This window comes from Setaria viridis, chromosome 5 (assembly GCF_005286985.2).
Source record: "Setaria viridis chromosome 5, Setaria_viridis_v4.0, whole genome shotgun sequence".
NCBI classification, from domain to species: domain Eukaryota; kingdom Viridiplantae; phylum Streptophyta; class Magnoliopsida; order Poales; family Poaceae; genus Setaria; species Setaria viridis.
The window spans coordinates 8,886,340-8,913,935 of record NC_048267.2 but is presented as its reverse complement, the minus strand read 5'-3'; the positions used below and the strand labels follow the sequence as shown (position 1 = coordinate 8,913,935).

At 46.4% G+C, this 27,596-nt stretch overlaps 3 protein-coding genes and 1 pseudogene across 3 annotated transcripts; 1 reads left to right on the top strand and 3 right to left on the bottom strand.

Annotated features, from left to right (window-relative positions):
* Positions 1-433: 433 nt before the first annotated feature.
* On the bottom strand, positions 434-4,590 carry LOC117859279 (probable sodium/metabolite cotransporter BASS1, chloroplastic). Its single transcript, XM_034742491.2, has 8 exons — positions 4,124-4,590; positions 3,355-3,443; positions 2,960-3,053; positions 2,850-2,883; positions 1,577-1,631; positions 1,411-1,494; positions 1,047-1,334; positions 434-827 (listed from the first exon to the last, which is right to left on the bottom strand). Exons 1-8 carry the CDS (start codon positions 4,509-4,511, stop codon positions 675-677), a joined length of 1,185 nt encoding a protein of 394 aa, XP_034598382.1. The 5' UTR covers positions 4,512-4,590; the 3' UTR covers positions 434-674.
* Positions 4,591-11,886: 7,296 nt separating this feature from the next.
* Positions 11,887-13,599, bottom strand: LOC117859199 (dormancy-associated protein 1). The gene is made up of 3 exons (XM_034742397.2): positions 13,386-13,599; positions 12,871-13,081; positions 11,887-12,268 (listed from the first exon to the last, which is right to left on the bottom strand). Exons 1-3 carry the CDS (start codon positions 13,489-13,491, stop codon positions 12,232-12,234), a joined length of 354 nt encoding a protein of 117 aa, XP_034598288.1. The 5' UTR covers positions 13,492-13,599; the 3' UTR covers positions 11,887-12,231.
* Positions 13,600-16,146: 2,547 nt separating this feature from the next.
* LOC117858785 (F-box protein At5g07610-like) lies at positions 16,147-17,709 on the bottom strand (annotated as a pseudogene).
* Positions 17,710-19,363: 1,654 nt separating this feature from the next.
* Positions 19,364-23,693, top strand: LOC117856204 (small ribosomal subunit protein uS5c-like). Its single transcript, XM_072294151.1, has 2 exons — positions 19,364-19,466; positions 23,236-23,693. Exons 1-2 carry the CDS (start codon positions 19,405-19,407, stop codon positions 23,465-23,467), a joined length of 294 nt encoding a protein of 97 aa, XP_072150252.1. The 5' UTR covers positions 19,364-19,404; the 3' UTR covers positions 23,468-23,693.
* The last annotated feature ends 3,903 nt before the right edge of the window (positions 23,694-27,596 follow it).

Below are 27,596 nucleotides of genomic sequence, written 5' to 3'. Positions count from 1 at the left end.
GGAGAGCCAGTTGGTGTATACCTTATGAGATGTGAGATAAGTGTCTGTAGGTTGTTGTCAATCAGTAGTTTTCAGATGAGTCAGGTTCACTTGCATAGTTGATTTGTTTCAACTTGTGGGGTTAATATTCTTTTGTGCAGATGGTAGGAGTATTTAAAAAACTTGAAGGAGTATTTAAAAACTTGAAGTGATTATTACCAGAGTATTACTGTGTATTAGTTTCTGTACTTGGCAGATGTGTGAAGTGGACATTTATTGCTCCTTTGCAAATGTGATCGACTGAATACATGGTCGCCCCAACTTTTGTAAAATATTACGTCCTACGTCCTTGAGAAACTGAAAAGATGTGCTCCGTAACACTAGCTATTAAAGTCTAAGGTGTACTGATGAGCATACTACCATGGTGAATCTCCCCAGCTAGGCAGCTACCATGTATACGCCAACTAAAATTTTCAGAGTATAATGAGAGAGCATACTTATTCATCGACATTTACGAAAAATACTAAATAAACACGATGAGGTTCAAGGCACCTCCTAGAAACAAACGAAACACATGTCTAATGCAAGCCTGGTGATTTACAGTGAACACCACTGTGCTGCGCTCGATGCAGTCATGCAGCTGATCATAGACGACGCGCTGCTGGCCTGCTGCTGATGGTCACCGCATGTCCGCATCATTCCCGCTTTTCTGTCGGGGGCATAGACCTCCAGATCCCAGCTAAAATGCTGCCATAGACCGAGTGGCAGATGCTCGAAACGGCACATGGAACTGCGGTGAGGGGATTGCCGAAATGCTTCGTTGCAAGGACAAGACCTAGCACAGAGTTCTGCATGGATAGGAAATTCAGTGAGGTATAAATAAATACAAAGACGAGGTAGGAAATTAGAACGGCATAACATTGGTGACATATGTATAATATATCCATGGCTAGTCGCTTGGTTGACTAGGCAAGATATGTAAAGTTGCTTATATAGAATGAAATGGAAACTTTTCAAATGATCTGTATCCGAGATAATATAATGTATGGTACTTCTACATCAATTACCTGCATGCCAACCTCTATAGAGATTGTTCTTGCCAAAGCGGTATCAATGCCAAGTATTCTGGAGAGAACGTAGCCGAAGAAAAAGCCACTTCCATGCAGACAACCAACAGATAAAACTACTTGGACCCCAGATGACAGGATAGCTGAAGCATTCTGTGCAATAGCATTGCCACAGAGAACGGCTACTGTTGCTACAGCAACGAAGGGCATCAAGGGGGACACTATTTGAACCAAACCATTACAGTACTGATTAAGTAGAGCACCCAAAAGGACAGGTGCGAGGACGACCTGTATAAGATATATCAGCATCAGCCAGAGGTCAAAGAATTTAATGTAAAACATATAAATTTGAAACTTTAAGCACCTGAGATGTAGACACAAAAAGTCCCATTGGATCCACTGCAACGTATTGTCCAGCAAGTTTGGATGTCAGGAGAGGAGTCATGAACTGCATCAGGAAGCAAGATGTGAAGGAAAAGGAAAGGATAACAGCTAAGTTGAAGATTACAGATGTGAGAGTGGCACATTACCGCTGCAGCAAATGTGCTTACTGCCGTCATCAGCACCGAAAGAGCAACATTTGCCCTGCAACATGGCAATTAATTTATCTAAGTTTCACTTTCCATTGGGTACTAAAATACAATTCCCTGAAAATGCTGATCGTAAATTTTGACTATTTGCTTCCACTGCATTTGAATTTGATGTAAATGCACTAACTTATCAAATCAATTTTCATCCACTGAATAATTCAAGATATTTACTTAAAATATTTGTTCCGCCAACATTTCTGAATCACTAGGCAGTACGCCTAAAATATAATTCCAATCAGATATCGGATGCTATGACCACCCTACCCTATATCATAAGGCGCTGGATGGACCACTCAAATATACCTCGCAATTTGTTTCATAACACAGCTGCTATGGGTCACAAGCAATCTGAAAGTTGTTATTTACGTCATCTGAACATATCAATGATAATCTTGTTGCCCAACCATAGCAATACAACATCTGGCCATAGTTTGACATTATGTAAAGAAAAACAGTCGGTAACTAACAGCCAGAATAGTTTTTTTTTCTTTAACTGGTCAGAACTGTTGCATAATGTTCTAATGGCTAAACTATGATACCGTGATCAAGACCAGATCCTTTTCAGTTTGGCAAAGCACTGGCAGGTGATTTGACTTGTTCTAGGTCTAGCTGATTTGGCCACTTACTGGCAGACAGGCAGAGTAAGCTGGTTAACTAGGTTCTAGAGATGCCTTCACGAATTTAAAAAAGTAGAACCCGAATCATGTTCAAATAATTCAAAAGACAAACATGCATCTCCAGAAAGATTGGCTCCAAAAACTGGAGATCACAAAGAGTGTTAGAGTGCTAACCGGAAACCTTGGACTAGTAACAGATTTTTCAAGAGACTTGATTCTGAAATATATTAGAAAGAGGGATAAATATAATGGATTCAGAGTAACAAACGTATTGGAATGTGAGCCCAAATGGGAAAAGGACACACTAAACCTGCCATCAGGGGTCAGTAAGATTCCAGATTCCAGTTACTGGATGTAACCATCAAAGTTTTTTTCTTCTTCTACTCAAGTCCATGTCCATGTATCTCTTTATTGTCTGTGAATTTGTTTATTCCTATCCTCAGTTGAGAACAAAACTTCTACAACATTTCATATATCTGAACATATTTAAATGAAGCTCAGAAATCAGAATAGATTGCCGCCTACCAGATGACTAGTGGTTTAATTTGTAAAAAGCTCATGATGGCATGTATTCTCAACATGATTTTTTTCATTACCTTGCTAAATAGGTCACAATGTTGCTTGCCGTGCCTGCAGATACAATTGCCTTATCAGTTTAAGAGCTGGCATCAAATCTATAGACAAAAAACAGGAAGTGCATACGCACCTCCAGGGCAACATGACACTAAAATCAGTCCAGCAGCATAATGAGCTGGCAATTTCAACAACTTGCTCACAAAAAATCCTGACAGTGGCATCACCTGTACATAGATCACTTACTCTGGATTTTTATTGCACATGGAGTGGCAAAACATAGAATACAGAAAAAAAAATCCTAATGATCCCCAATTAAAAGGACTAATGAATAGAAGAGCACCAGCTTTTACAAGGGGAGATTTATAATGCCATTGTAACTTGTAAAGATAACAGTCTACTCAAAGACAATGTAGATGAAAACAAGATTATTATTATTATTATTATTATTATTATTATTATTATTATTATGGCTTTTAATCCACTTAAAATGACAATAATCTACTAAATAAGCTGGGGGGAACTGACCGTGTATTGCAGTATAAATCCAGCAGCCAACTCCCTAGGCATCAATAATGCGGTTTTGAGGTCATCCAGCGTCAATGTCATCCCCATTCCTGTAGATACAGATTAAATCATGTATCAATTATCCAACCATAAATACCATGGCCAGTAAATAAAACCAGTGGTAAATAACATGTTCAGGCACAAGAAAATTAACACCCTTCAGTTTCTACATGTACAAGTGACAACAAATGCGAGGAGAAAGTCCTGCTAATCATAGCTGCAGAAATTCGGTTGAACCCATGGACTGAAGTAACGAACGAGCATTCCAGCATTCAGGCCTTGCTGCCTCCACAATATTGCCAGATTAAAAGATCAGCTTACTGAAAGCCAAGGCTCGTACCAAAGTGAGAATACGAATTGCAAGATGCCTGATTGTGCTAGTGTACTCGGATTCTACAGTTGTCTGTCTTTTTAATTTCGGTGTTATACTTTCCTTGTATCAGGTTACGCATTTATTTCAGTGATCACACCGCCTAAGCACTGAAGAATGTGGAACCCAGTGTAGCAGAACGCCAACTACTCTCATCAGTAGCAGCAGTCTGTGCTACCAAGTGGAGAACATCAACAGAGCAAGCAAACCCACATGGGGGAACTAGAGTTTGAGTCCACTTCAACAAGTGACACAAGTCACCACCGTTACTCGTGACTCGTGAGGGTGGGCACAGCCGCACAGGAGAGGAAAGGAAATGTAGAAGCAGGGGAAGGGAAGCGAAGGGAACTAGACACGGACCGAGCATGGTGAAGGAGAGGCCAAGCATCTGCGCGGTGGGTCCGACCCAGAGGAAGGCCGGCGGCCGCCACAGCGCGATCGCGCAGGCCGACGCCACCCACACCGGGAACCCCAGCGACAGCGCCTCCCCGAGGAGAACCAGCGCGCTCCGCGCGCCGGTGTCGTCCCCTGGACCCTGGGAGGGCGCCGCATCGGCATCGGCGGCTTCCGCGCGGCACCAGGTCCTCGACGGAATGCCGCGGAGCGGGGCGGCGGGGCGGAGGCGGAGGCTAGCGAGGGGCGGCCGGGTGGAGGGGGCCTTGAGGCGGCTGTGGGAAGTAAGGAGGTGGCGGCGCGGGACGGTTACCGCGGCGGCGGGAGCCGGCGGCGCGGAGCGGAGGAGAGGCATGCCGCAGGAGGCGAGACGGGAGGAGGAACTGACCGGTCGTTGACTTTTTCTGACCGGGTAAAGTGGGAGCTGAGAAATTTCGATATTTGACTGTTTATAACCCTCACCTTTTCAAGTTCGAAATTTCGATATTTGACTGTTTATAACTCTTGTAAGCCGCGCCTTGCGAGGTCGCCACCAGATGGGCGGTGGCCGGCTTCCAAAGGTCTAGCTCCTCCATGTCCAACACATTTTTGACACGATTTTGCGCTTATTGATGTAGCACGATTTTCTCAATCAGCAACGGACGCCTTCCAGCCGTTGAGGCCTTCAAGTGCCGCGTTGTTCTTGTTCAGCGATGTTACAGGAACTTCATGATATCAGGCGAGTGAGGTATTGCGGGCGCTTCAAGTAGTATGGAACCTCCAGATTGTGAAGTTGGTGATGGCGGCGATTGGTTGTTGCGGCAGCGGATTGTGGTGATGGGAAAAGAAAATTAAGGAGCGTTACTTATTTTTAGCACGTGTCACATCAAATGTTTAGATACTAATTAGGAGTATTAAATGTAGACTATTTACAAAACCCATTACACAGATGGAGGCTAAACGGCGAGATAAATCTATTAAGCCTAATTAATCCATCATTAGCAAATATTTACTGTAGCAACACATTGTCAAATCATGGACTAATTAGGCTTAATAGATTCATTTCACCGTTTAGCCTCCACTTATGTAATGGGTTTTGTAAATAGTCTACGTTTAATACTCCTAATTAGTATCTAAACATTTGATGTGACGGGTGCTAAAAATAAGCAAGAGTAACCAAACCAGGCCTAAATGTGATACCAGACTATAGATAATGAGGTTATGGTAATAGGTTCAGTACATCGACGATAAATTGTTACTAAAATCCGGTAAGCCCGCCAACTAGTCTATTTACAGATTTCCTGCTTCATCAAGCAAGAAGATGAGTTTCATATAGACAGCGGTGCGGTAACGTATTGATCTTGGTCACTTGGTCTGATCTGGGCTGTAGTATTTGTTGTTGTTGGACCGGCGGACTCTGGGCTCCTTGATGTTGGTCTCTTCTGATGCCTCCACCTTCTCCATATCAGCTTGAACGCCATCTCTGGTTGAAGATGACTTCTTCAGGGTTGAATCCCCCACCATAGATGCTTCCCCTACCTTCCTATGGTGGCGCACGACTCTGCATCCCCTCCTATGGTGGCGCACGACTCTGCATCCTAGAGAAAGGTGAAGGAGTAGCTCCGGCAAGTAACACACCGACGAGCAACGCATTGCTTAATGTTTCTTGAGATATTTTTTTACCGAAATCAGCAGGAAAAGTCTCTACCTAATTTTTTTATAATTTTTTATTCCAGATCCGTTGAATTCGCTCCCACGGGGAGTCGAACCTGGGCCGGCTAGGTGCTACTTAGATGCTCTAACCACTAGACTAGAGACCCTTTCATTGTTTCTTGCGATATTAGAAGTTGTGTGCCTAGACATTGATTGAGAAGAATGTAAGATCTAAAATTTTGCTTTCGATTTTTTTGAAGGATCTGAATTTTTATTTTATTTTATTGTTGTAAGTTCATACTTGCTAATGTCCTATACAAACGCAATAAAGTATTTACATGATTTTCAAGTGCTTGAAAATTTATTATAAAATCTCGTTGCAACATTTGTGAAAAAATATGGTACATGTACTTTTCCAGCAATATTTGCGTTCTAAATGTATGTTGAAAACGAATTTTTTTTTCTGCAGATGAATATTTTGAATTTATTTTGTTTGAAAGATGTGTGCAAGAATATGTAAAAAAATCTTCAAAGGAGTATTCATCTTTTGATTGCAGGCTTAGTTAAAAGCTGATTTATGAAAAAAAAATTATTCCATTGGTCCCGCCGGTACCTTGATCGTCAAAACATCAAAATTACCGTACTGCTTCCTTCGTTCCAAATTGTAAATTATTTTGATATTTCTATATTTATACATTTTGTTATATGCCTAGATATACACTTATATCTAGATATATAGTACATATTATGTGAATCTAAAAATACCAAAACGATGTACAATTTAAGACGGAGGAAGTACTTGTCTATATCTACTTTTTCCTCCTCTTCTCTCTCCACTGCGTGTCAATCGCTCGCCGGGCTACATAAGCTCCCAATTGCTTCGTCCGCCTAGTGCATTTCCACGGTCAGACTAGGGGCCAACTGATTTTTACAAACTACTAGAGTACTAAATTTAAACGATATATATATATACGCCTCCGTTGAGTACGGAATAGCTTATTTGTACGAGTCCCTCCGCGCGCTCGACTGCCTGCCACTCCGCGCGTCCTTTTTTTTTCCCCCCTCCGCGCGCCGGGCGTCCCCGGCGATCCAACCGAGCCACCGACGAAATCTCCACAGCAATCGGACAACACCACCACCATCGACTCCCTCGGCGAGGACCTCCTGCTCGAGATCTTCCTCCGCCTCCCCACCCTCGCGACGCTCGTCCGCGCCGCACTCACCCGCCGCGAGTGGCGCCACGCGGTGGCCTCGTCCCCTACCTTCCGCCACCGCTTCCGCGAGCTCCACCGCGCGCCCCTCCTCGACCCTCGTCCTCGTCGCTGTGCCCCAGCCCGACGCCCTCCCGGCCTTCGCGCCCGCCCAACGCCGCGACCGCTCCTGAATCCAGGGCCCTGAGCTTGGACGACAGCCCGCCGGGTCCTGGCGCCGCCACCGCCGCCGCCGCCCGGGACGCCCTTGACGCTCCGCACGGCAACCGCGTAGCCGTCGCCCCGGATGTCGAGCGTGACCTCGACGTACTCGTCCTCGTCCTTGAACCGCGTGCTCCGGCGCTTCCCGTCCGTGGACAGGCTCTTGAACGCCGTCGCCGGCGGTGGCCCGGCCCCGGCGCCGCCGCTGCCCCCGGCCTGGCCCGACATGCCCACCTGAACGAAGCTCCTGCAAGGGGCGCATTGCGACGGCGAGGAACATCAGCACCGGCCAAGCACTGAAGATCGAGAAAATCGATAGCATATAGCACTCTACAGAGGAAACAGATCAGACTGGTACTGTAGCAATTAAGTTGGCATGACAAAGATTCATCAGCAAAATCGAAACGTCCGCATCAAGTTGTTCTTCCTCGGCATTTCAGATACTAAACTGTGATAACAACAAGCTACCTAGCGCATGGTTTTTTTCCCCTCGTGTGCGGTTGCCTGCGACACAGAGAGCGACGGAGGTTCAATTCTAGATTGGTTTGATCACCGGTCAAATAAAAGATATTGAGAATTTCAAGAAGAAAAATATCGTGCACACTAGAATCCGGAGTGTCGATCCAATAAGACCCGATTTTGTTGAAGGCAAAATTGCGTCAGTACGTTTTGAGTGGAAGAGGCTTTTGATAGGGGGTGAACTTGTTTTTTAATCTAAAGTACTGATATTTGCGCGGGAAGAATTTCTAAAGAGAATCAGGCAAAAACAAAATAAATTTGCAATTGGAAGACATTGATCGAAATTAGTTTTGTGACGGTACATGGCGGCACTATAAATTAATTAATCTTTACATAAAAACCATGATTGCAAAAATTGCCATATGAGAACCAAAAACTTAAATCGAATACAATGATTTTTTGACTTTTTGACTGATCGAACTCAATTTCAGTGTCAACAACTGAGTACATTATGCTATTGGAATGATCATATCTAAACAGAGTACACAGTTTTGTCCATGAGAACTTAGTGCACTCTGCTATTTCATTGATTTGGGGGAACTACAATAAACAAAAAGAAAAATCAACACACACTTAGCTCATATTGAAAAAGACCTAAGCTGGAATGGAAAATAATCGCTCAGATTGCTAGCTATTTGAGTGCGTCAGATTGGCTCTGTTCTGGTTCCATCCTTCTTCAATCCTTAGATCCTCCACTTTAGTCTTGTATATAGATGAACCATTCAATTGATTAATGTCAGTTTCAACATTCTGACACTTCCTATTACTTCCCCAGGATCTTTGTAGAGCTTATTCTGCTGTGACAACATAGAAATATAAATAAGTGAATGAGTAAACAATTAAATGGTCGTCTAGACAAGAAATCAGGACTACAAAATTCAAGCAGAATTTTCAGGCATTCTCGGTTAACATTTTACGTACTAATGGCTCTATTTATATAGATTAAATTTAGAACCAGAGCACACCATCCAGATGAGAATGGTGCGCACGGAGGTACCTGCTAGGGCTAGTTCGTTGTCACTGGGCAAAGACATCCAGATCACTCGCCTGACGTCAAGTTTTGTCCTATGGTTCTGCTGATCTGCGTCGTTCTTGAAGTCAAATAAACAACCAAAATAGCAGTTTTAATCCTTTTTTTGCAGCTTATGAACTGAATAGCCTAGTTTAGAATCTGAAGACAACGTACAAAGATTCGTGAACTGAACAATAACGACCTCAGCAATGTAACTCTTAAATCTCTATATTAACTAAAAGCTGCAGCCTTTAGATCAATTGTGCATCGGGCTAATCCATCCAAACATATAGCTAATCATGCATATTAGCCTTTTCTATTAAATGTTCGTTGACTGCAACTTTTGCTAACATGAGATTCACTTTTAAAAAATCAATGAATAAGTGCAAGCTAGATATAGATGATATACAATGATGCATAGGAACTATGCTTTATCACGAATAGCATGGTGTCTTTTGTAAGTGGCAAAAACATAGAGCCAACCAAGCAAAATTTCTATTTGCTGAATATGAATTCGTTTCAGAAACATTTGTCATGGGTTATGGGCATTTTAGTTCAGAGCAGACAAAGATATTCAACCAGCCAGAAAACATTTATTTGCAAAATCTGGGAGTTCCTTTGGACGCACAGACTCCAATGGCAGAAAATCTCAAAATGCATATATTATTTTCTGAAAGCTGGTCATCTCAATTGTAATAATGAAAAGTGGTAAATTGCTATTCTACAATGATGGCCAAATCATCTCATGGTCATGAAAAATGGGTGCTCTGTAATTTCGATGCATCTATTTTTTTTCGAGAGCCAGCAAATAGTATTTGGACGCACAGACTCCAATGGCATAAAACATCAGAGATTACAATGAGGAACAATGGCTAGAATCATCTGAAAATAAAATGATATGGAAACTTACTGACAAACTATCAGAACTCAGAACACACATTATGAGAAATCAGAACGCATAGATACTGAATTTTTCTATAGCCATAGCATCTATACTCGAACTAGGGAGATCACAGGCTTTGTGGATTATCTTGTTGCAAACATTTCAAAGAGATGGAAGATAGTATTTACTGTTAGACAATTTATTGGAGTGGCTTTGTCATTGATTTCAGGGCTTGCAAAGCTGAGAGTGAATATTCTTGAACAATTTAACTCAACCTAACTATTATTATCACAAACCGTCGCCACCAACACAGGCAATCAAGCAACAGCAGGGGGAAACGTATGAAGGTGAGAAAAGAGCGGCACCTCACTAGCTCGCTGGATGACTCATCTGAAGAAACCTGCCACTCAAAGAAAGGAACGGCAAGTTGCCGCCAATCCAGAGATCTGTCGAGCTGATCGGAATGAGGGCACATGATAGACGACCAAATCAGGGAATGCTCAAACACCAATGAGGGCACATGATAGACGACCAAATCAGGGAATGCTCAAACACCACCCAGCTCGGGTTGATAATAGATAGGCACCCATTTGCGCTGACGGGTGGTTATGTCACCCGCCAACACAATTGTATTTGTGGTGACGGATTTTAACATGCTGGCTACTGTGTCTTTTGTGCTGGTGGGTGGCATTCATGCCCGCCAGCACTTAAAAATTAAGATGCCAGCACAAATCGTTTCTAACGTAATGCATCTTATAGTATCATTGATCCTCTCCTTCCATTATAAACCTCTAGACGATCCTTTGTAAAACATAGATGATGTTGTTGCTGTTGTATGTTTGCGTTCTGTAGATGGTTGTATAATGCATTGCAAAGAGTCCTGGCCCCGTGTCTCGCTACGACATGACGGGATTCCGCTGCAACACCACCGCGCTAAGCTGACACGTACTCGTGCGGAGCAGTTTAGCGCTATCTAGCAGGGTCTGAGATCGAAGATGAGGGTCGACCTGGCACGCTGATCACAGGACTTTGTGGATCCATCAGTACTTTGCGTGGCTCGTACTGTAGTACTGTACTAATCTGCTGCGACGCGAACTAGATCTGAGGGAAGAATCTCACATGTCTTAAGTCCTCGCATTAGCTTTTTCCTCGAGGAAATTCTTCATCCCAGCCTCCAAATGCTTACGGTCACCAAGCCCTACACGGCAGCCCCATGACGACATGGCAACCTTTTAAATTATTAGTTCGTGTGTTGATGAGCTGACGTTACAACTTTTACCATAGGCCAAACCCAGTAAAGCCTATCTTAGTGTATAATTTTATAGCACAGTTACCAAAATTGACAACTTTATACTATGCTTATTGAGTGTCGTGAGGATGAAACTCCTCTCTCATCTGATGAAACTTCCCCTTCTCTCTTCTCATAATACCATACCACGTCAGTGAAGTTGCTAATGTAACTCCTATGAAACTTTGTATTGAGATTGACTTAAGGTGCACGTAGACGTGCGATGAATAGGTTAATCCATAGAATTCCATTCACCTCTTCCTCGGCTCTCTGATTCGTCGAAGGAAGATTCACCTCGTTCGAACACGTGCCGTAACGGCGAGCGGCTCACAACTCCAAGTATTCCCTTCATTTTATTTTAATAAAATATTTCACCTTAACACAATAATCAAGAAAAATAATTCTAATTATATCATCTAATAAACGCAAACAACTTTTCTCTAACCCTTCAATGTTTGCCTCGATAATTTCTCGTTATCAATGAATTTATTTGCATTTTATTGCCGCTGCTCACATCTATAGCAATATAACATTTGAGTAATAAACATGGCCAACTGTCGTCTCAGCGCCGGTAACTGTTCCCCCACAAAGACTATTTAGTTAGAAAATTTTAAACAAAATAGTAGCAATTAATTGGATGGATTACAGTTAGACAAGATAGTAGCTATTAATCGAATGGATTACCGAGTAGAATTAATAATGCATGCACGTTTGCAGTAATTGTCGGAGCTATTAGCCTTGCTTATTTAGCAAGTCTGACTCGTCCATCGATGGTCGGAGTAAATGATTTAATTAGATCAGAAGGTATTATAAAGGTCTTTGTCGGAGTAAATGATCGATTGGTATTACTAGGATCTTTGTTGAACTATTTGAAAATTACATGAACACTTTTTATGGGACAAATTTTGTGGAACAAATTTTGAAAACTAAACAGAGTCTCCGTGGGACGGAAGGATTACACGTCAAAGGTTTGGAAACTAAACATGGAAGAAACAATACGATTGACATATCCCATTACACGCGAGCATATTTACAGATGCAGAGAAGCAACTACACACCAAGCACAAGGGTTCCCATCACAGGGCCCGCCGGTCGCTACCACTCAGCGGCCAAGCTGATCGAGTCAGAGGAACTGACAGTAGTAGTAAGCATTTTACTCCCTAGTCCATAACATAGGACAAAATTAAATAAAAGGCAAAGTCTTTAGCCTCGGACAGCAACGCAGCCGTGGTACATGCGTTTTAGATAACCACAAGGACCAGCAAACATGTGGCCTGACAGGGACCGGCCACCGCTCCTCCGTCGATCTCATCCAACCCGATCCGAGATCTAACGGTGGTTGCTCCTGGTCTCGTCGCTGTAGAGCCTGAAATAAAAAGAACAATCCCAGGTCATGACTCGTGATGATAACGCTGAAGCTCAAATGACATGACCGATCATTTTCGCAGGTTAGTTTTATATTGGAGAAACGGAGACCAGAGTGGCCTATCCGTTCCAGCAAACACCAAGCAGTAGCACTAGTCGATCGTGCTTCTGGATTAGCATGCCACGTGAGCAAATCATGGTGCGCTATAAGTGGCTCCTGAGTTGCCTTTGTTTAGTGCTAACTGAATACCTAGTTCATCTGCTTAGGGGGGGGGGGGGGGGTCGGTCTTGAAACAGAAACAGTAACCATTCAGTTTAGTGCTAACCTCATGGCTCACTAGCTAGTTGACCTGCTTATTCTGGTGTTTGAAACAGAAACAGTAATCATTCATTCAGCTAAGTCTCAGAGGGCACCTGCTTTGATGCTCTGCTCGATCTGAGCCTTGGCAGATCAGCATAGTACTACTATAGTAAGCAATCAAACCATATAGTACTACTAAGTAGAGATCATCCTACTGCTAAGTACTAATACGAAGTATAAACCAAAGGACGGCGAGGACGGCAGAGAGATGCCGGGGCATTGAGACCATGGACGGCGCTTACCAGTCGTAGACGGTGGGGGAGTTGGGCTGCGGGCGGTCGAAGAGGTTGGCGCCCATGCTCTTGGTGGCCAGGTTGCTCCCGGGGTGGAACACGCTGCGCCACACGTTGTTGCCGCCGCGCGGCGTCGTCGACGACGACGGCGTCCCCGGCGTCGTCGGGGTCGACGGCATCGACTGCGTCCGCTTGTAGCTCCCGGCAGCAGCAACGGCATCTTGAGAACAAAGTTTTTTTTAGGGGTTAGTTCTTAACGCAAGATCATCATCATACGTGTACAGCTTAACATGTCTAGGATGCTCCGTTAATTAGTTTTTCTTTTAAACCATTTTTGGTCCTCGAGAAAGTATTAACAAATTAAGCAGATCATGATTTCATGAGCCTTCTTTTAAGCAGATCTGTAGTAGTTGAGAGAGTCCGTCGTTAGACATCAGATCAGTTTGCATTGGTGCTTCATATATCTTGATTAAGTTTTGTTCCAAACTGCTACCATAACAACTAGTGGTAGAAAACCGCGCTACCTTTGTCGATGACGATCGGGCGGGGGGTGGCGGCCTTGCGGAGCTTCTCGAGCCCCGTCTCCGGGTGAGGCCCGGCCACCACGTCGTCCCACAGCTTCTCCAGCATCTTCGCCTTCCTCCAACAAAGGTTACTACTGGCCACTGGCTTACTGCACTGCTATGCTAACGAGAGGAAGAGCACCGCACCACCAGCGTCCGGGTACAAGAGAGATGAGCCGATGGGCCTCTCTTAAATCATGGAGGGAGCGAGCGTCCGGATACCGGCGGGTGAAGGTACCGCGAGGCGTCACTAGAAGCATGGAGAAGACGCCACGGGCAGTGTAGCGAAGGCCCTATTTCGAGAGGTTTCACTAAATTGGAAGCTCCAAAAGGCCACGGCTCCTCCAAACATGACCCCTTTTCCCATAATCGAAAAGTCTCAAAAACTCTATTTACACTACAAATAGAGAAGTTGATCGTGACTAGCTTCCCGAGCTTTGACCTCGTCTCGATGTCGCACCAAGCCATCTCTATCCTTGTACCACCCTCAGAGCATCGCCACCCTCATCCCTCGCACCTCAGTAGAAGACGGGCCGCCGCCCTCATCCCACGCCGTCTTTGGAGAAGATGGGACGCCGCCCTTATCCCGCGCCATCCTTGGAGCAGATGGGACGCCGCCCTCATCCTGCGCCTCCTCTCATCCCCCGCCACCCTCCATATCCAGCACAGCTCTAAGCTCCTTCCCTCGATGATCGTGTTGCCCGGAGCTACCTCCCCCGATGGCCGTGTCTACCGGAGCTCCCCCTCGATGGCCAGATGGCTGCACCGCTTGGAGCTCCCTCCCCCCTTCTCCCATGGCTGCGCCACTCGAGCTCCTCCCCGATGGCCGCACACCTGAAGCTCCCTCCCACGTGGGCAGATGCCACCTTGAGCTCCCTCAATGACGGTCGACACCCACAAGAGCATTTAGATAATCTAAACAGGCATGGTTAGCTTCTCTAAAAAGTATCAGCTTCTCTGAAAAGTATCTTCCTACAGAAGCAAGTGGATCTTTTCCAAGTAGAGTTATTGGAAAAGCTTAAGGATCTGTTTGGTTGGCTGCCAAAATTTCGGCACGTCAGAATTTTGCCAAAACAATCTTTGACTACTATTTGATTTGTTACCAAAATTTAATGACCTCCCACATTTTTACTACTAAAATGTTGGTAAGTTTTTACCAAAATTTTAGCATGCCAAAATTCTAGTAGAGAACCAATCAGACTCCGAATAGGGCGATGGAGCGGCTGCGGCACGATCTGGCGTGGTAATTTGATCCCTGTCACGGCCATCCCCCTTGACCGAGAGGTGAGCAGACCCAGCAGCGCTCGGGGGGTGACGCAGCAAAGTGGATACGGATGGAGCGGGCTGGCGCCGGGCCCCGCCGCGTCTCGTTTGGATCGCGCCCAAAATATCCCCAACCCGAGCTGATGGGCACGTCCGACGACGTGGCGGGTGGGCAAGGCAGGGCGGACGGATTGCCGGACTGGCTCGCCTCTTCTAGCTAGCTCGCTGCCCGCCCCGCCGCGGGTCCCTGCCACCTCACCTGCCTGCGACCGCGAGGTGCCGGACCACGAGCCGAAAGGCAGATTCCCCTCTTCTGAGCACGGAGATCGCGTGTATCCATCCACGATCCACCGCCGAATCGGCCAGCTTCCGGCTCTTGTTCCGCGGTGTTGGGCCTGCTGGTAGCCCGAAATGGGCGAAGACCAAACTGGCCGCAACGGACCGGATCCCACTTCTGCCTGCCCGCCCCTTTGTGTGTTCTACGGTTTTCGGCCCAGTGGCGCCTCTCACGCGTCAAGCCGGGGGAAAAAAAATCGATCCTCGCACCAGAGAGTACCATCGGACTATCTCCTCCTTCACTTGGGTTTATGTAATCACATCAATCCTCTCTTGAGGAAATCTTTGTGGGGCAAATGAGCCGGTCTCATAACATCATACGGCAACAAGATAGCAGTATGAACATTTGCACAAGCAGATCCCATCGCTGCTAACCTCATGTACTACCTTATAGGCTGCAGATAATTAAATAGCCGTGAAAGTGACCGGGAAAATTGGAAAAATCCGTATACCTGCCGCTCTTCTGTATCTTTTCAAAGAGCAGCGCTCTGACATTGAAGAAAGCTGAAACGCATTTATGCAGTTCGGATTTCTTCAAACTGTAGATGATGAGACATGCACCCTCACAGACACAGCTTTAAAACTCCGCTAGGTTAACGAACAGAACAGAAGTATGGTAGGCACAAGCTGTTCCAATTCATTCCGTACTTCGTCTCAGTAAACAGAAGAACAAAATTGCCATCGAGTGGTTTAACTAAAAATATGAGCTGCAGTCGGATGAGGTGGGTTAGGAAATGGTTTTGACATTTTTGAACCGATTCTGTTCATCACCACCTCTACTTTTTCAAGACCTGGGATCTTGGATGTAAAAGTTGTGCTATGGTCCTCAAAATGCATGCCTATACTATACACGATATGCCAATGCAGATAGCTATCCAGGTGCGAACAAATACAGATAGTTAAAAGCAAGCCGAGTTAACTTTACAACTCATTTCTATATAATAGTTATGCTACAGGACCATCATGGTCAGACAGCACTTCTTTGAAATTATACTTCAAGGTCCTCTTCGCAACTAGTTCCCTTCTCTAACTGAATAAGCAATAATCCAGTTCTTAACAAATGCTTTTCATAGATTTCTAGCAAGGGTATACTCAAGCATTTTTATGAAAGCATATGCAGGCTTCCAAATATGCATCACATAGACCATAGCTATGACAGGGAAATTGATGCCTTAGGCAAACTATGGCAATGCAGATAACAAATGACAAACAATATCATAAGTGAAAATGAATCAGACTTACTTATTAAGTAATCTCTCCACTGCCAAGTGAAAGGACCTTTAGGATTGATGGAATTTCCTCGAAAACAAACTTTAGGAATATATCAAACAATAAACAGTACAAACTATGACAAGAAAATGACGTAGATAAGCTGCCTCTCCATTATTTAATTTGGTAACAACTGAAGGCCCAGCACATGTGAAAGCATCCATATCATTTTAGGGTACCAATTCTTGACCTTCACCTTGGGCATGATGCTTCTAGTCTTGATCAGCCAGTCCATGAAAAAAAGGAACATATGGAAGATATGGAAGGAATGTACGTGTTATACATAGGCTCTGTGAGCAACATATAACACGAACTTTACCCTGATCCATGTCATATGACATTAAAATATCCTCAGAATTCGAAACAAAGAAAACTACATTGGCTTCTGGATGAATTGCGATCAAAGAATAATCCCGCTCCATCATGAGATCTACCTCTCCGAAAAGCTGGGAAGTGCTGATGTTGTACTTAAAAATCCATTGACCAGCACTGTAGTCTTCAAGAATCCAGACTGATATTCTTATTAGTGATAAGTTTCCTAGTATTCATATAGCACAAGCGCCCTTGTGGTTGACCAAGAAAAGCGACGGGACCATGGCAAACATTTTCAAAACCCATACTTTCCAGCAAAGGAATGGTACTCCATGTCTTCCCTTCCGTGTCCACTGTCAGTATTGTGGATTCGTGGGAGAGCAAATGCAGCATTCCATTCATAAAGACACCACTTGTTTCGACCGGCACAACCTCATCGCCCCAACCATTTCCCTTGTGACTCCATGCACCAGTTTCCGACGAGTAAATATCCAGGCCAGTGATTTATCCGTATTGATCTTCCTCTAGAAGCTGGAACACATAGAAGTGAGAGGAAATGTGGCTGGGTCAAAACACAAACGGATTGTGGACACCGAGCTACCATCGTCAGGGGCCTCAGGCAGGACTACCCATTTATCAGCGGCACGGTTGCACACCACGTAATCGAATTCATCTCTGGGGTTCACCTTCCAGCAGCCGCAGAGGAGAAGGCCACCACAGCCGTCCTTAATTGGGACGGATCCACCTGTAGCCGGGCAAGAAGGGCAACGACGGGTCAGGAAATGGCACTTCTTCGGCCCCCGAGATGCCAACGAAATCGGGAATTGCTGTTATCTCGTCCTCGTGGTCGAGCAGATAGCTAGGGTAGAAGAAGCCGGAGAGTGTCTGGGGGAGCTTCTTGCGGTGCTCGGGGTGGGAGATGAGGCCATGCCAGTGGCGGGAGACGCACTTGAACCGGCAGATCGAATTGACCGGCAGCCGCGACAGGATCTCGACGATGAGGTCGTCGGTGAGGTCAGCCGCAGCGGTGGTGGCGCTGGCCCTCTTCTTGGAGCCGGAGGGGTCCATCCGTGGGCGCAAGTTAATCTACTCTGTCCCAGATCGGTCACCACCAAACTGCAGATGTGCTCACTTGTTCAGTAACAAGAATCCAACAAATCGAACTGAATCGATTCACCGAAACACAATACCCTATTTCCTTACCTGAACGAGGACAGATGGCGATCTGACGGCGGCGCCGCCCACAGAATCAAACTTGGGCAGCCGCCTACCGCCGTTTTGCCGTTCACCGTTGCCCCTCCCCCGACCTCCCGCGACGAGGCACCGAGTGAGGAGCCGGGGAGGACGACGCTCTTTCGCCGAGGAGCAAAAGGCACTCGATTGGTAACTCGAGGACCTCTCCAATGGCGAGTCTGTGAGCAACGGATTGGTTCCTGTGCAGTCGCTACGAGCCTACGACTACGACATCACAGAATCGGAAACCAAGGGGCTGCTGCGAAGAGGAGGTGCTGCTGCGGCCTGCCGTGTTTCTTGCTGACGGAGCCGGAGCTGCTGCCGGAGTCGTTGTTGGCGCGTAGCTTCAGCCGCGCGAGCCACTCCTCCTCGCACGTCAGGAGACGACCCTGCTTGTCGCGGATCGGCTCCGAGGACGAAGCGGGCGCCATCTTCTTCTTGTACCGCTCCTCCACCTGACGCAGGCCACCCACCACCTCCTCCACAGCGATGGTCTCCATGTCGAGGAAGGTCTCGATGGCGATGGCGATCTGTGATATGTGGTCAGGAACCACCTGCAGCATCTTTTTCACGATCTCTATGTCTGTGACGTCGGTGCCGAGGATGCGGATGCTGTTGGCGAGGCCGACGATGCGAAGCGTGAAGTCGTCGATGGACTCTCCTTCCTTGAAGGCGATCTCGCCGAAGTCCTTCAGCTGGGCGGCGTTCGACTCCCTCACGCGCTGAACGCCGACCCGCACGGTCTTTACCACCTCCCAGGCGGAGCGTGCCGTGCGCTTACGCGCCAATGACCCGAGCATCTCGGGTGGAACGACGCGAAGGATGGCAGCGAGCGCGAGACGATCCTCGCGGTACTCGACGACTTCGCCCTCCTCCGGCTCGACGGCCTGCCAGAGGCCTTGCGCCTGCATGTTTACGCGCATCATCAACGACCATTCTTGGTGGTTGGTGCGTGTGAGTATGGGATACTGCACGGTACCGCTTGCTTCCCTTGACGATACGCTCGACGACGACTTCGCCACTGCGGCGCCCTCGGCGCGGCGCAGGCGAGTGCGAGACGCGACGTCGTCGCGACGGCGATGGCGAACGCTCGCCTTGCACCGGCGCAGACATGGCTCGGGATGCTAACCGCTCTGATGCCAAATGTTGGAGTTCGCCGGGAATCCGTTTGCCGGCGAGCTCAGAGACAAGCACTCAAGAACACGCTGGAACAAGTGTTTGGTGCTGCGAAAACAACTTAGCAGCTTTTCTGTTTACTTCATTGCAATATATATAAAACAACCAAGCTAAAAACCGGCAACTATCCTGCCTACATGCGCGGCACGCACGCCACTAACGATCATGCCATCCCACGATTTACGCACGGCCGCGCACAGCTTCTACGACGCGAGAAGAACGGTGAACGCACCCCGCATGAACACAGCATGCGTCAGGCACGCTAGCTAACTATGACACGCTAACAGAGCTATGTACAAGAACTTGACTCGATCAACGGATTATGATCAACAATGTCGGGGTCGGCGTGGGCAAGGCCAAGGAGGTCAGCGAGGCCATCACCAAGGCTGCCATGAACGGCCACCGCAATCTCGTCACAGTGCCGCTCACCAAGTACTCAACATTGCCTCACAGGTCAGTGGTATTGCTAGCCGTCCAGCATTATATTTAAGCAGTTAAGCTTCAGTGTGTCCTGAATTGCTCAAGGTGGTTCTCCAACTCCTAGTTCCGGACACTGATAGTTTCAACATAGTGCACTATATTGAACATCGTATACTCGATGATAATTGTGCCTACCAATTTATAGAATGAAGCTGGTTACACTCGCATTTAATTTATTATTCAACTGTCTTACCCTGATTAAGGCCTATAGAAACATGCTCTAAGCTGCACAAGAACAGGAGGCAATAGCTTGCTCCTAACTCAAGTAATGCTATTCGTGAACCAATGCGGTTATTTGGAGTCTGTAATAATTACGAAGATCGGCCTAGTTCATTTTTTTTTATTTAATAGATGCAACAAGTTGTCATTGTGATGTATCTGTTGTTTCATCGATTTGGATGGTAAATCCACCTGTAAATCCCTCCACGTATTTGTATTTAATTAGTTGCCAAAAACTCCGTGTTAACTCATACTGTAGTTGTGTCTCCATTTCTGTGGTCTGAATGTTCTTCTTCGTGGATAAGCCATATAGAAAGTCTCTTTAATCACTTACTTTGGATTATCATGCTCTGTCATATTTGAGGTGTCATGAAGGTTACTTGGTTAATTTTATATTGATAGCTTTTGTAGGTGGTCATGGAAAATATGGCTCGAAAAAAAAATTCAATCCAGCCTTTAAAAGGCAACCATTTTGATGTTGTTTATCTGTAGCTTAAACTTATGAAAAATTTAAGCTACAGATTGTTTGTAAAATATTGTTAACCTTTAACTTCCTTGCCAAGATAGGTGCCTATGTCTTTGTTTTTTCAGCAAATTAGTTAACTATTTTGATCTTCTGTGCTGGTAATATTAATTTGGGTGAGTTATTTTTTTTTCGATTCTACGAAGAAGTTTAATGAGATGTGAAATTTTTGTAAACAATGGCTGAAAACAGTAAAGCTACAACGGTGCCGGATATGTTTGAGGTGTCCCATTTTGGAAAGTGACGGAAGTTCCATTTCATTTTCTGTTGGAATTAAGGCATTTTGATGTTGATTTAGAATAAATCTGTTGCTGCTGCCTGGCCTTATTTCTCAAAGCGGTTGTGCAACAATATTTGCGAATAATCTAAACACTACCGGAAACAGTAGATATGTCGAGTGCTTTTTGTCGGGCACTCGGCACCGTTTGCCGAGTGTCTCCGCCTATACACTCGGCAAACATAATACACTCGGCAAACATCCTATTTGCCGAGTGTCACAGAAAAAACACTCGGCAAACATCCAGACGACACTCGGCAAAGATTTGACACTCGGTAACTCTCTAGTACGTGGCTGGCACGTGCGCCGTCCGTGGGTAGCGTGCCGGCCGTTAGAACTTTGCCAAGTGTCCATTATCGACACTCGGCAAACTAATAGGTTGCCGACTGTTTTGCCTCGACACTCCGCAAATTACTATTTTGCCAAGTGTTTTCCCATGACACTCGACAACTGTGAAATGGGTACGCGAATTCATTTCTTTATTCTAACGCTCAATTCTTCAATTCTGCGTAATTTCTAATCATTTTGCATTTTTGCTGCAGACGTCATCACATGATGGCCAGGATTGCTTCCGGTTCAAGGCATGGGTTAAGTCCTAAAAGGGCAAGGCGACGGCCGACATCGACTTCAACCCGGAGGACCCGCCCGAGGCGTACATCCATCCCAGCATCCATAGCTGCGTCACCGAGTACACAGCAATGGCAAGGGAGGTTCATGGGCCAGAGTTCGATCCGAGCTCCTAGGATATTGATGCAGAAATCGTGATGAGGGTGGGAGGAGGCAAGAAGCATGGTCGGTATTGGATTGGCAATAGTGTAATCGACACTGTCATTACTCCCACTCTCTCCCAGATCTGAGCAAGGAGCACGGACTCAAGCCTCGCGATACGGGCACGGCCGACCACTGCACAGTTACAGATGGAGGCTCTGCAGGTTATTTCTGTTTGTTTCATCGTTCGTTGATTTTTATGTACCTTTTGCTTTGCAATAAGACATTGGGATGAAATATTGTAGGCCCAGGTGAAAGTAGAACGGAAGTGACAGGAGGACCTAGAGGCAAGGATCGAGGCAGATCGGCAGATAGAAAGGCAGAGGATGGAGTCGATGTTCCAGTACATGCAGAGTGTTTTTCAGAGTTTAGGTCAAACTCCACCACCTATGCCACCGAACCTATTCCCTCCACCTCCACCTCCTGCAGCTACTCCTGTGAGTCACTTGTCAACCTTACAATCAATCTAGTATTAAACTAGAAACTACCGGCACTAGAAACTTACAATAGAAAAGTGACTTATGCAATCTCTTTAACTTCATGCAGAATCAATCGACGGGATCCAATACTTTCTCGGAACCATCATCTTGGTTGCAGTGGCCATCGTTTCCTCCTCAGTGACTTGTTTGAACGGCTAGTGTGTTAAGCATCTACTAGAACCTATACTTATGGATTACTTGTTTATACTTGTGGATTACTTGTTTAAACTAGAACCTATACTTGTGAATGTTATTTGTGTGCCTGTGATGCTTGTGATGCAATTTATATGCCTGTGATGCTTCTGTAATTGTTATTTGAGAGGGGTCCTTTATACGTAACAAATTTGTAAAACAGGGGCAAAGAAGCCAAATTCTGTTATCCTGGGACTACTTTGCCGAGTGTTTTAGTTATAACACTCGGCAAAGGTGCTATAAAATGCTGGTGGTTGGCGCTTCTTTTCCGAGTGTCCTCGGCAAAGAGGCCAAATTTTGCCGAGTGTCACGACCACGACACTCGGCGAAGTATGTAAACTTTACCGAGTGTCAAGGCGACAGCACTCGGCAAAATATTAAACTTTGCCGAGTGTCAAGCGGACAGCACTCGGCAAAATATAAAACTTTGCCGAGTGTTCTTCCGTCTGACACTCGGCAACAACGCCGTTATCGTGATTGTCCGTCAACATCTTTTTACCGAGTGTTTAACTTTGCCGAGTGTTTTTTAACACTTGACAAAAGCTTTGCTGAGTGCCCGATGTTTGACACTCGGCAAAGCTATTGTTTGCCGACGGAAAATTCGTCGAGTCCTAGTCGCCAAGTGTTACACTCGGTAAAGCCTTTGCCGAGTGTTTTTAGGGCTTCACCAAGTGCCTGGGGCACTCGGCAAACCTACTGTTTCCCGTAGTGAAACCTATTTGGCAAATCAAATAATGGCAAATGACTTCCTTTGTTCAATGTGTGTGACTTTTGTTTAGAAAGAAGCAGGACCCAAACACACATCTGGTCAACCAGAGTCTTGTGCATAAGCCAGTTGGTTTTTGCGATTCCATCTGGAAGAAAAGAGTTGGTATCTGCAACTCTGCAATTTATAGGCTCCCCTCTGACCCTCTCGAAGATAGTATTCTGGTTAGGGGTAGTGGCATGAACCATTTGTAAACAGTAGAACGTCAAGTCTGGAAGTACTGCTTTGCTGCTCATTTCTCTTGTGCATATTAATAGAGTAATAGGTTTCCCTTTTCTTCTGGTACATTAGTGCCTTAGTGGTACTGTTCTTGTGCCCCCCAGATTGTTTGCCATATTGCACACTGGTAATCATCAGCTCGGCTAATGCAATTATCTGCTATGTGGACATTTCATGCATATGTATGCGGAAACAATATAGCATCAACATCTCTCACATTCCTTTCTATGATAGCTGGGTTTATATAACTGCAATTCTGAACATTTGTCATCTCTTGCCTCTTCCTGTAACATGAACAGAGCTGATGCGGACTTTGGAGCAGCCAGAGTTATGCTGAGGCCTGCTTGCCCTGGATCTGGTGCCATTGCTGGTGGAGCTGTGAGGGTCGTGCTGGAGATGGCTGGGGTTGAAAATGCTCTTGGGAAGCAGCTGCGGAGCAAGAACCCCCTGAACAACGCAAGAGCTACCATCAAGGCGACGCAGATGATGAGGCAGTTCAAAGACGTCGCGACGAACGTGGGATCCCAATGAGGAGCTATGGAAATGATAGAAACACATTCACACTGAAAACCCTTTTGTAGCATTCTTTCTCCTTTTGCTGTATGTTTCTTGAGTTCATTCTCTCTGCTGTAATCTATCAATGGGATGGGGATAATCCCGGCTCACGATTTCGTTTCGCAAATCCCATCTGGAATCTGTGAGTAGTGCATGCCAACATTTACACCCAAGCTTCAGAGATGGAATTGAATCGATGAAATCTGACCTACATATAATGCAAATTCTTCCCATCTGTACACCGAGGACGGGAAGAAATTCAAACCAAAGAATGAACAAATTCAGCAGCACAAATGCGTGCAATTCATCTATGTAGCGGCGCACTCCGCCCCGACCATCTGCTGGAACCGGTCGGCGCCGCAGGGGATCCGGAGCACGCCTCGCTGGCCGTACCCGAACTGCTGCGCGGCCATCTCCAGAACGGCCGCCATGCATGGCTCCTTGAGCATCTCAACGCGCACCATGATCCGCCGCTCCTCGCTACCCCCCTCGTCGTCGCCGACGAGCACCATGGGGACGTAGCCTCTCGGGACCATCCCGTCGTTGCCACCGGCCAACAAGGCGAGGGCTTGCCGCGACGGCGCCGCGGCGGACTTGGGGATCGGAGCAAGTAGAAGGCCCCAATATGATCGATGATCACTTGGGCACTTGCCGTTGCCGATTCTTGGCTTTCTGATGAGTGAGGAGGAGAGGCACAAGTGCAGGTGCTTTGTGGAGTTGGGGGTTCGCTTTTTAACAAAGAGGGACCGGAGGACTATGGAAGCAGCTTGGAAGAACTCAGGGGACGGTCCAAGGGGACGTGGATTGTGCGGTGATGTCTGGTGCGATGCATGTGGATACATACACGCTTGAAAGGATCAGCGGAAATGGTCTACTTTGGTTGGACTTAATCGTGGGCCCCGTGTCAGTCGGCATGTCGCCCGGTCAAAGTATTGTCCATCAACTCGAAGCCAAAGATTATCAAGACTACAACAATCTTATGATAGGTTCGTTTTGAACCCAAGACGTGAATAATTTTCAAACTGGTATTTGAACCGTAGGAGTTTTTGAACGAAGCATTCATATATGCTTTGATGAGTTTGATCCTTTGCTACCACTTTGGGATGTAGGAACGGATTTACACCGCTTCGTGCGATAGCCGTTGTTTTCATTTGAATCTATCTATATAAATTTCAAGGGAAATGAAAAACCACTCGACGCCCTTTTGGTCATGAATGCAGGATCAAATCAGTTATTTCTTTTTTCTCCTTTATTACATCTCATTGCATTGGCTCATAAAGCCTATCACAATTCGCAATACCTCATCTGAATGTTTATTCATATGATTTTTATGTGATTTTAAAATGTACTCCCTTCGTTCACAAATATAAGTATTTCTAATTAAGTAACCTCCAAACCCAACATCCATGCGTTTGATACATCTTATCTTTTGGTGCACCGATCAAAACCCGATGACTTCAAATTGGCGCCCATCAAAAGCTAGCCCTAAGTCTTGCCTTATGGTCATGAAGTTCTTTTCTATTTTTCAACTTATCTATCCTTAAATTCTAAGATCCTTGTGTTTTGTACTTATTTCTTATGGAGTGGCATGATCAAGGGGCAAGAAGTTTTTTCTCCTTCCTTAATCTATTTTCTCATTTTTCCAACCATTCTAAAATTTCTCTTAAATATAAGTTCTAAAATTAAATTAATTAATGCAAGGCACATCGCGCTGATTATCCGTGTGGATAGATGCATGTACAATAAGACTAATCTCAGTGCACATTTTCATTGCACTGTTACCAAGTCTGGGAACTAGGTAACCGTGCATGTTGAGTGTTATGGAGATGAAATTCCTCTCACATACGATGAAACTCTCCCTTCTCTCTCCTCATAAAGATTTTGTCAAGTAAAAAAAATATGTAGCATGAAATTTTATACCCATAAAACTCTTCGTGAAATTCCTAGCCTAAGTCGAAGAACGAACTTTGAGTTAATTGAAGAGGTAAAGCCCACAGCCCATTGTAACGACCCCGGTTAAATCATTCAAGCTAACCTTAATCCGAGTCCTCAAATTCCTCTGTCTCAGCTCTTCTCGAGCAGGAGTGCTCCACTCCAGTTCCCGATCCCGACCCCTGAAGACTCCAACTCACCCCGCCAGTTCCTTCTAAGTCTCAACCACTGTGTTCCTTTCAATCTGGAGCAGAAGAGAGCCCGAGACTGACGGATGGACCCGCAATCTTTTCCCCGTATCTCCCGAGGCAGACGCACTCGAGCGGCCTGCACCGCTTCAGAGCCCTCCGCCGCGTGGCTTAACTTCTCCTACGCCCGCCGCCCCGCCCAATCAGCGGTCGCGACAGGATGGATTCTCGCGCCCTCCTCCCCAATCGCAGCGCAAGCCCCTCTGCACCCCTTTCTGCAGCGCCTCGTCTCGCTCGCGCCCTCGCCGGCCGCGCCTTGGTGCTCCGACGCTGCTGTGGCAGAGCTTTGCTGCCTGCTGCATCCAAACTGCCTCGCAACTCGCGCCATCATCATCTCACCGGATCCCCGGCTGCAAGGCCCGAGGCCTTCCGGCTTTTCCGCCGCCTCTACATAGTCGCGCTCGCCCGCGCAGCCGCAGCCGCCTGTCTTTTCACCGGTTGCAACCTCGCGTGTAGCGCCGTTCTCCCTGTCACACCCATCAGATCCGCCGCACGACGACGCCCGCCTCCGCTAAACCTCAACCACCGGCAAAACCGCGCCTACGCCGCCTTGTCTCCCGTGCCCAATAGCTGAGGATGCTATCTCCGAAGTCCTGTTCCGCCGCCCAGTCGCCGCCATGGCAGCGCACTCCATCCTTTTCTTCCGGTCTTCATGCTACTCCAACTCTCTCTCTCTCTCTCTCTTCCGCGCAGCTATAAAAAGGAATGCCAGAGCCCTACTGGAGTTCCCTTCGCCATCGTTGCCTCGCCGCCTTGTTCCTCTGTTTTGTGCTCGAGCGCCGCCACCTAAGTTCTTGAGGAACTCACCTCTCCGCTCAACACCCGCCCCTCCCAATCCACCCAGCCGCCTGCTCCTCCGCGCTGTGCTAGAGCTTCCTTGTTACTCACAAGAAGCTCCGCCGCCGCCGGAGCACTGCCGGACATCGCCGCCACCAAAGCCTTAGTGCTTAAGACCTTCCGCCCAAGTCTACTCCTTCCCGACCCCAAAAGGCTTCACCTATAAACCGAAGGTAAGCTGCCGACCCCTTACCTGTTCGCCCGACCCTACCTGTTCGCCCGACCCCTCTTTCCGTCTCGCCCGACTCTGTCTGTTAGCCGACCCCTATCTGCTTAGCCCGAGGACTCGGCCGTATCTTTTTCCTTGACCCGAGGGTATCTGTGTAAGATTTCGGGGACTTCTCTGTAGTAGATCTGAGGACCCCAAACACAGTTATTCCTTAAGGCTTAAGGGTCAGGTCTTAAGTTTCTTCCAATCTGACTCTTAGTCTTGTGCTCTATCCACTGAAGCTTGAACCCCCACACTCTTTTACGTAGCTTTGCTGCAAGTTTCTAGGCTAAGACTTGCGAGTGTTGCTGTTGAAATAACCGTCTAAACACTAACTCCTGCATTGCATTCGTGTAGAGTTTCGTCTTGCTGACGGCGTCTACGAACTACACCCGGTGCCAGAAGATGGAGCTGTAGCTGAGCTACCAGTTCCAGAAGCCGAAGTCACACCAGCTGAAGTCCAGCTTCCCTCCCCTCCGCTCGAAGGCAAGCCCCGGAGCATAAACCCCAAAGTTTCCCAAACTTGCGCATGCCTTCTTTCTCATATTTGTGCATTACGTATAGGAGTTGTTTGCAACCTTAGATGCATGACATAGTTCCTTTGTTTTGAACACTAGTTGTTGGGTCGAGTAGTCGCACTGCTTAAATAGGTATCGGTAAAAGCCGAGTGATTTCCTGTCACTCGCGAGTTATAGGAGTTGGTTGTTCTTCTTTCTGTTACTATTATAAGGACGATGGATGGGGCAGGGTTTTGGTTAACTCTTTGGTGGTCGGTTGATCGCCCCGTCTGTCTATGGAATCTGTTAAGGCCCGACAGTGGTGGTGTTCGTGATCAAGTGTTTGAAAGTACTAATCTCATACCTAGTATGGGATGGGGAAG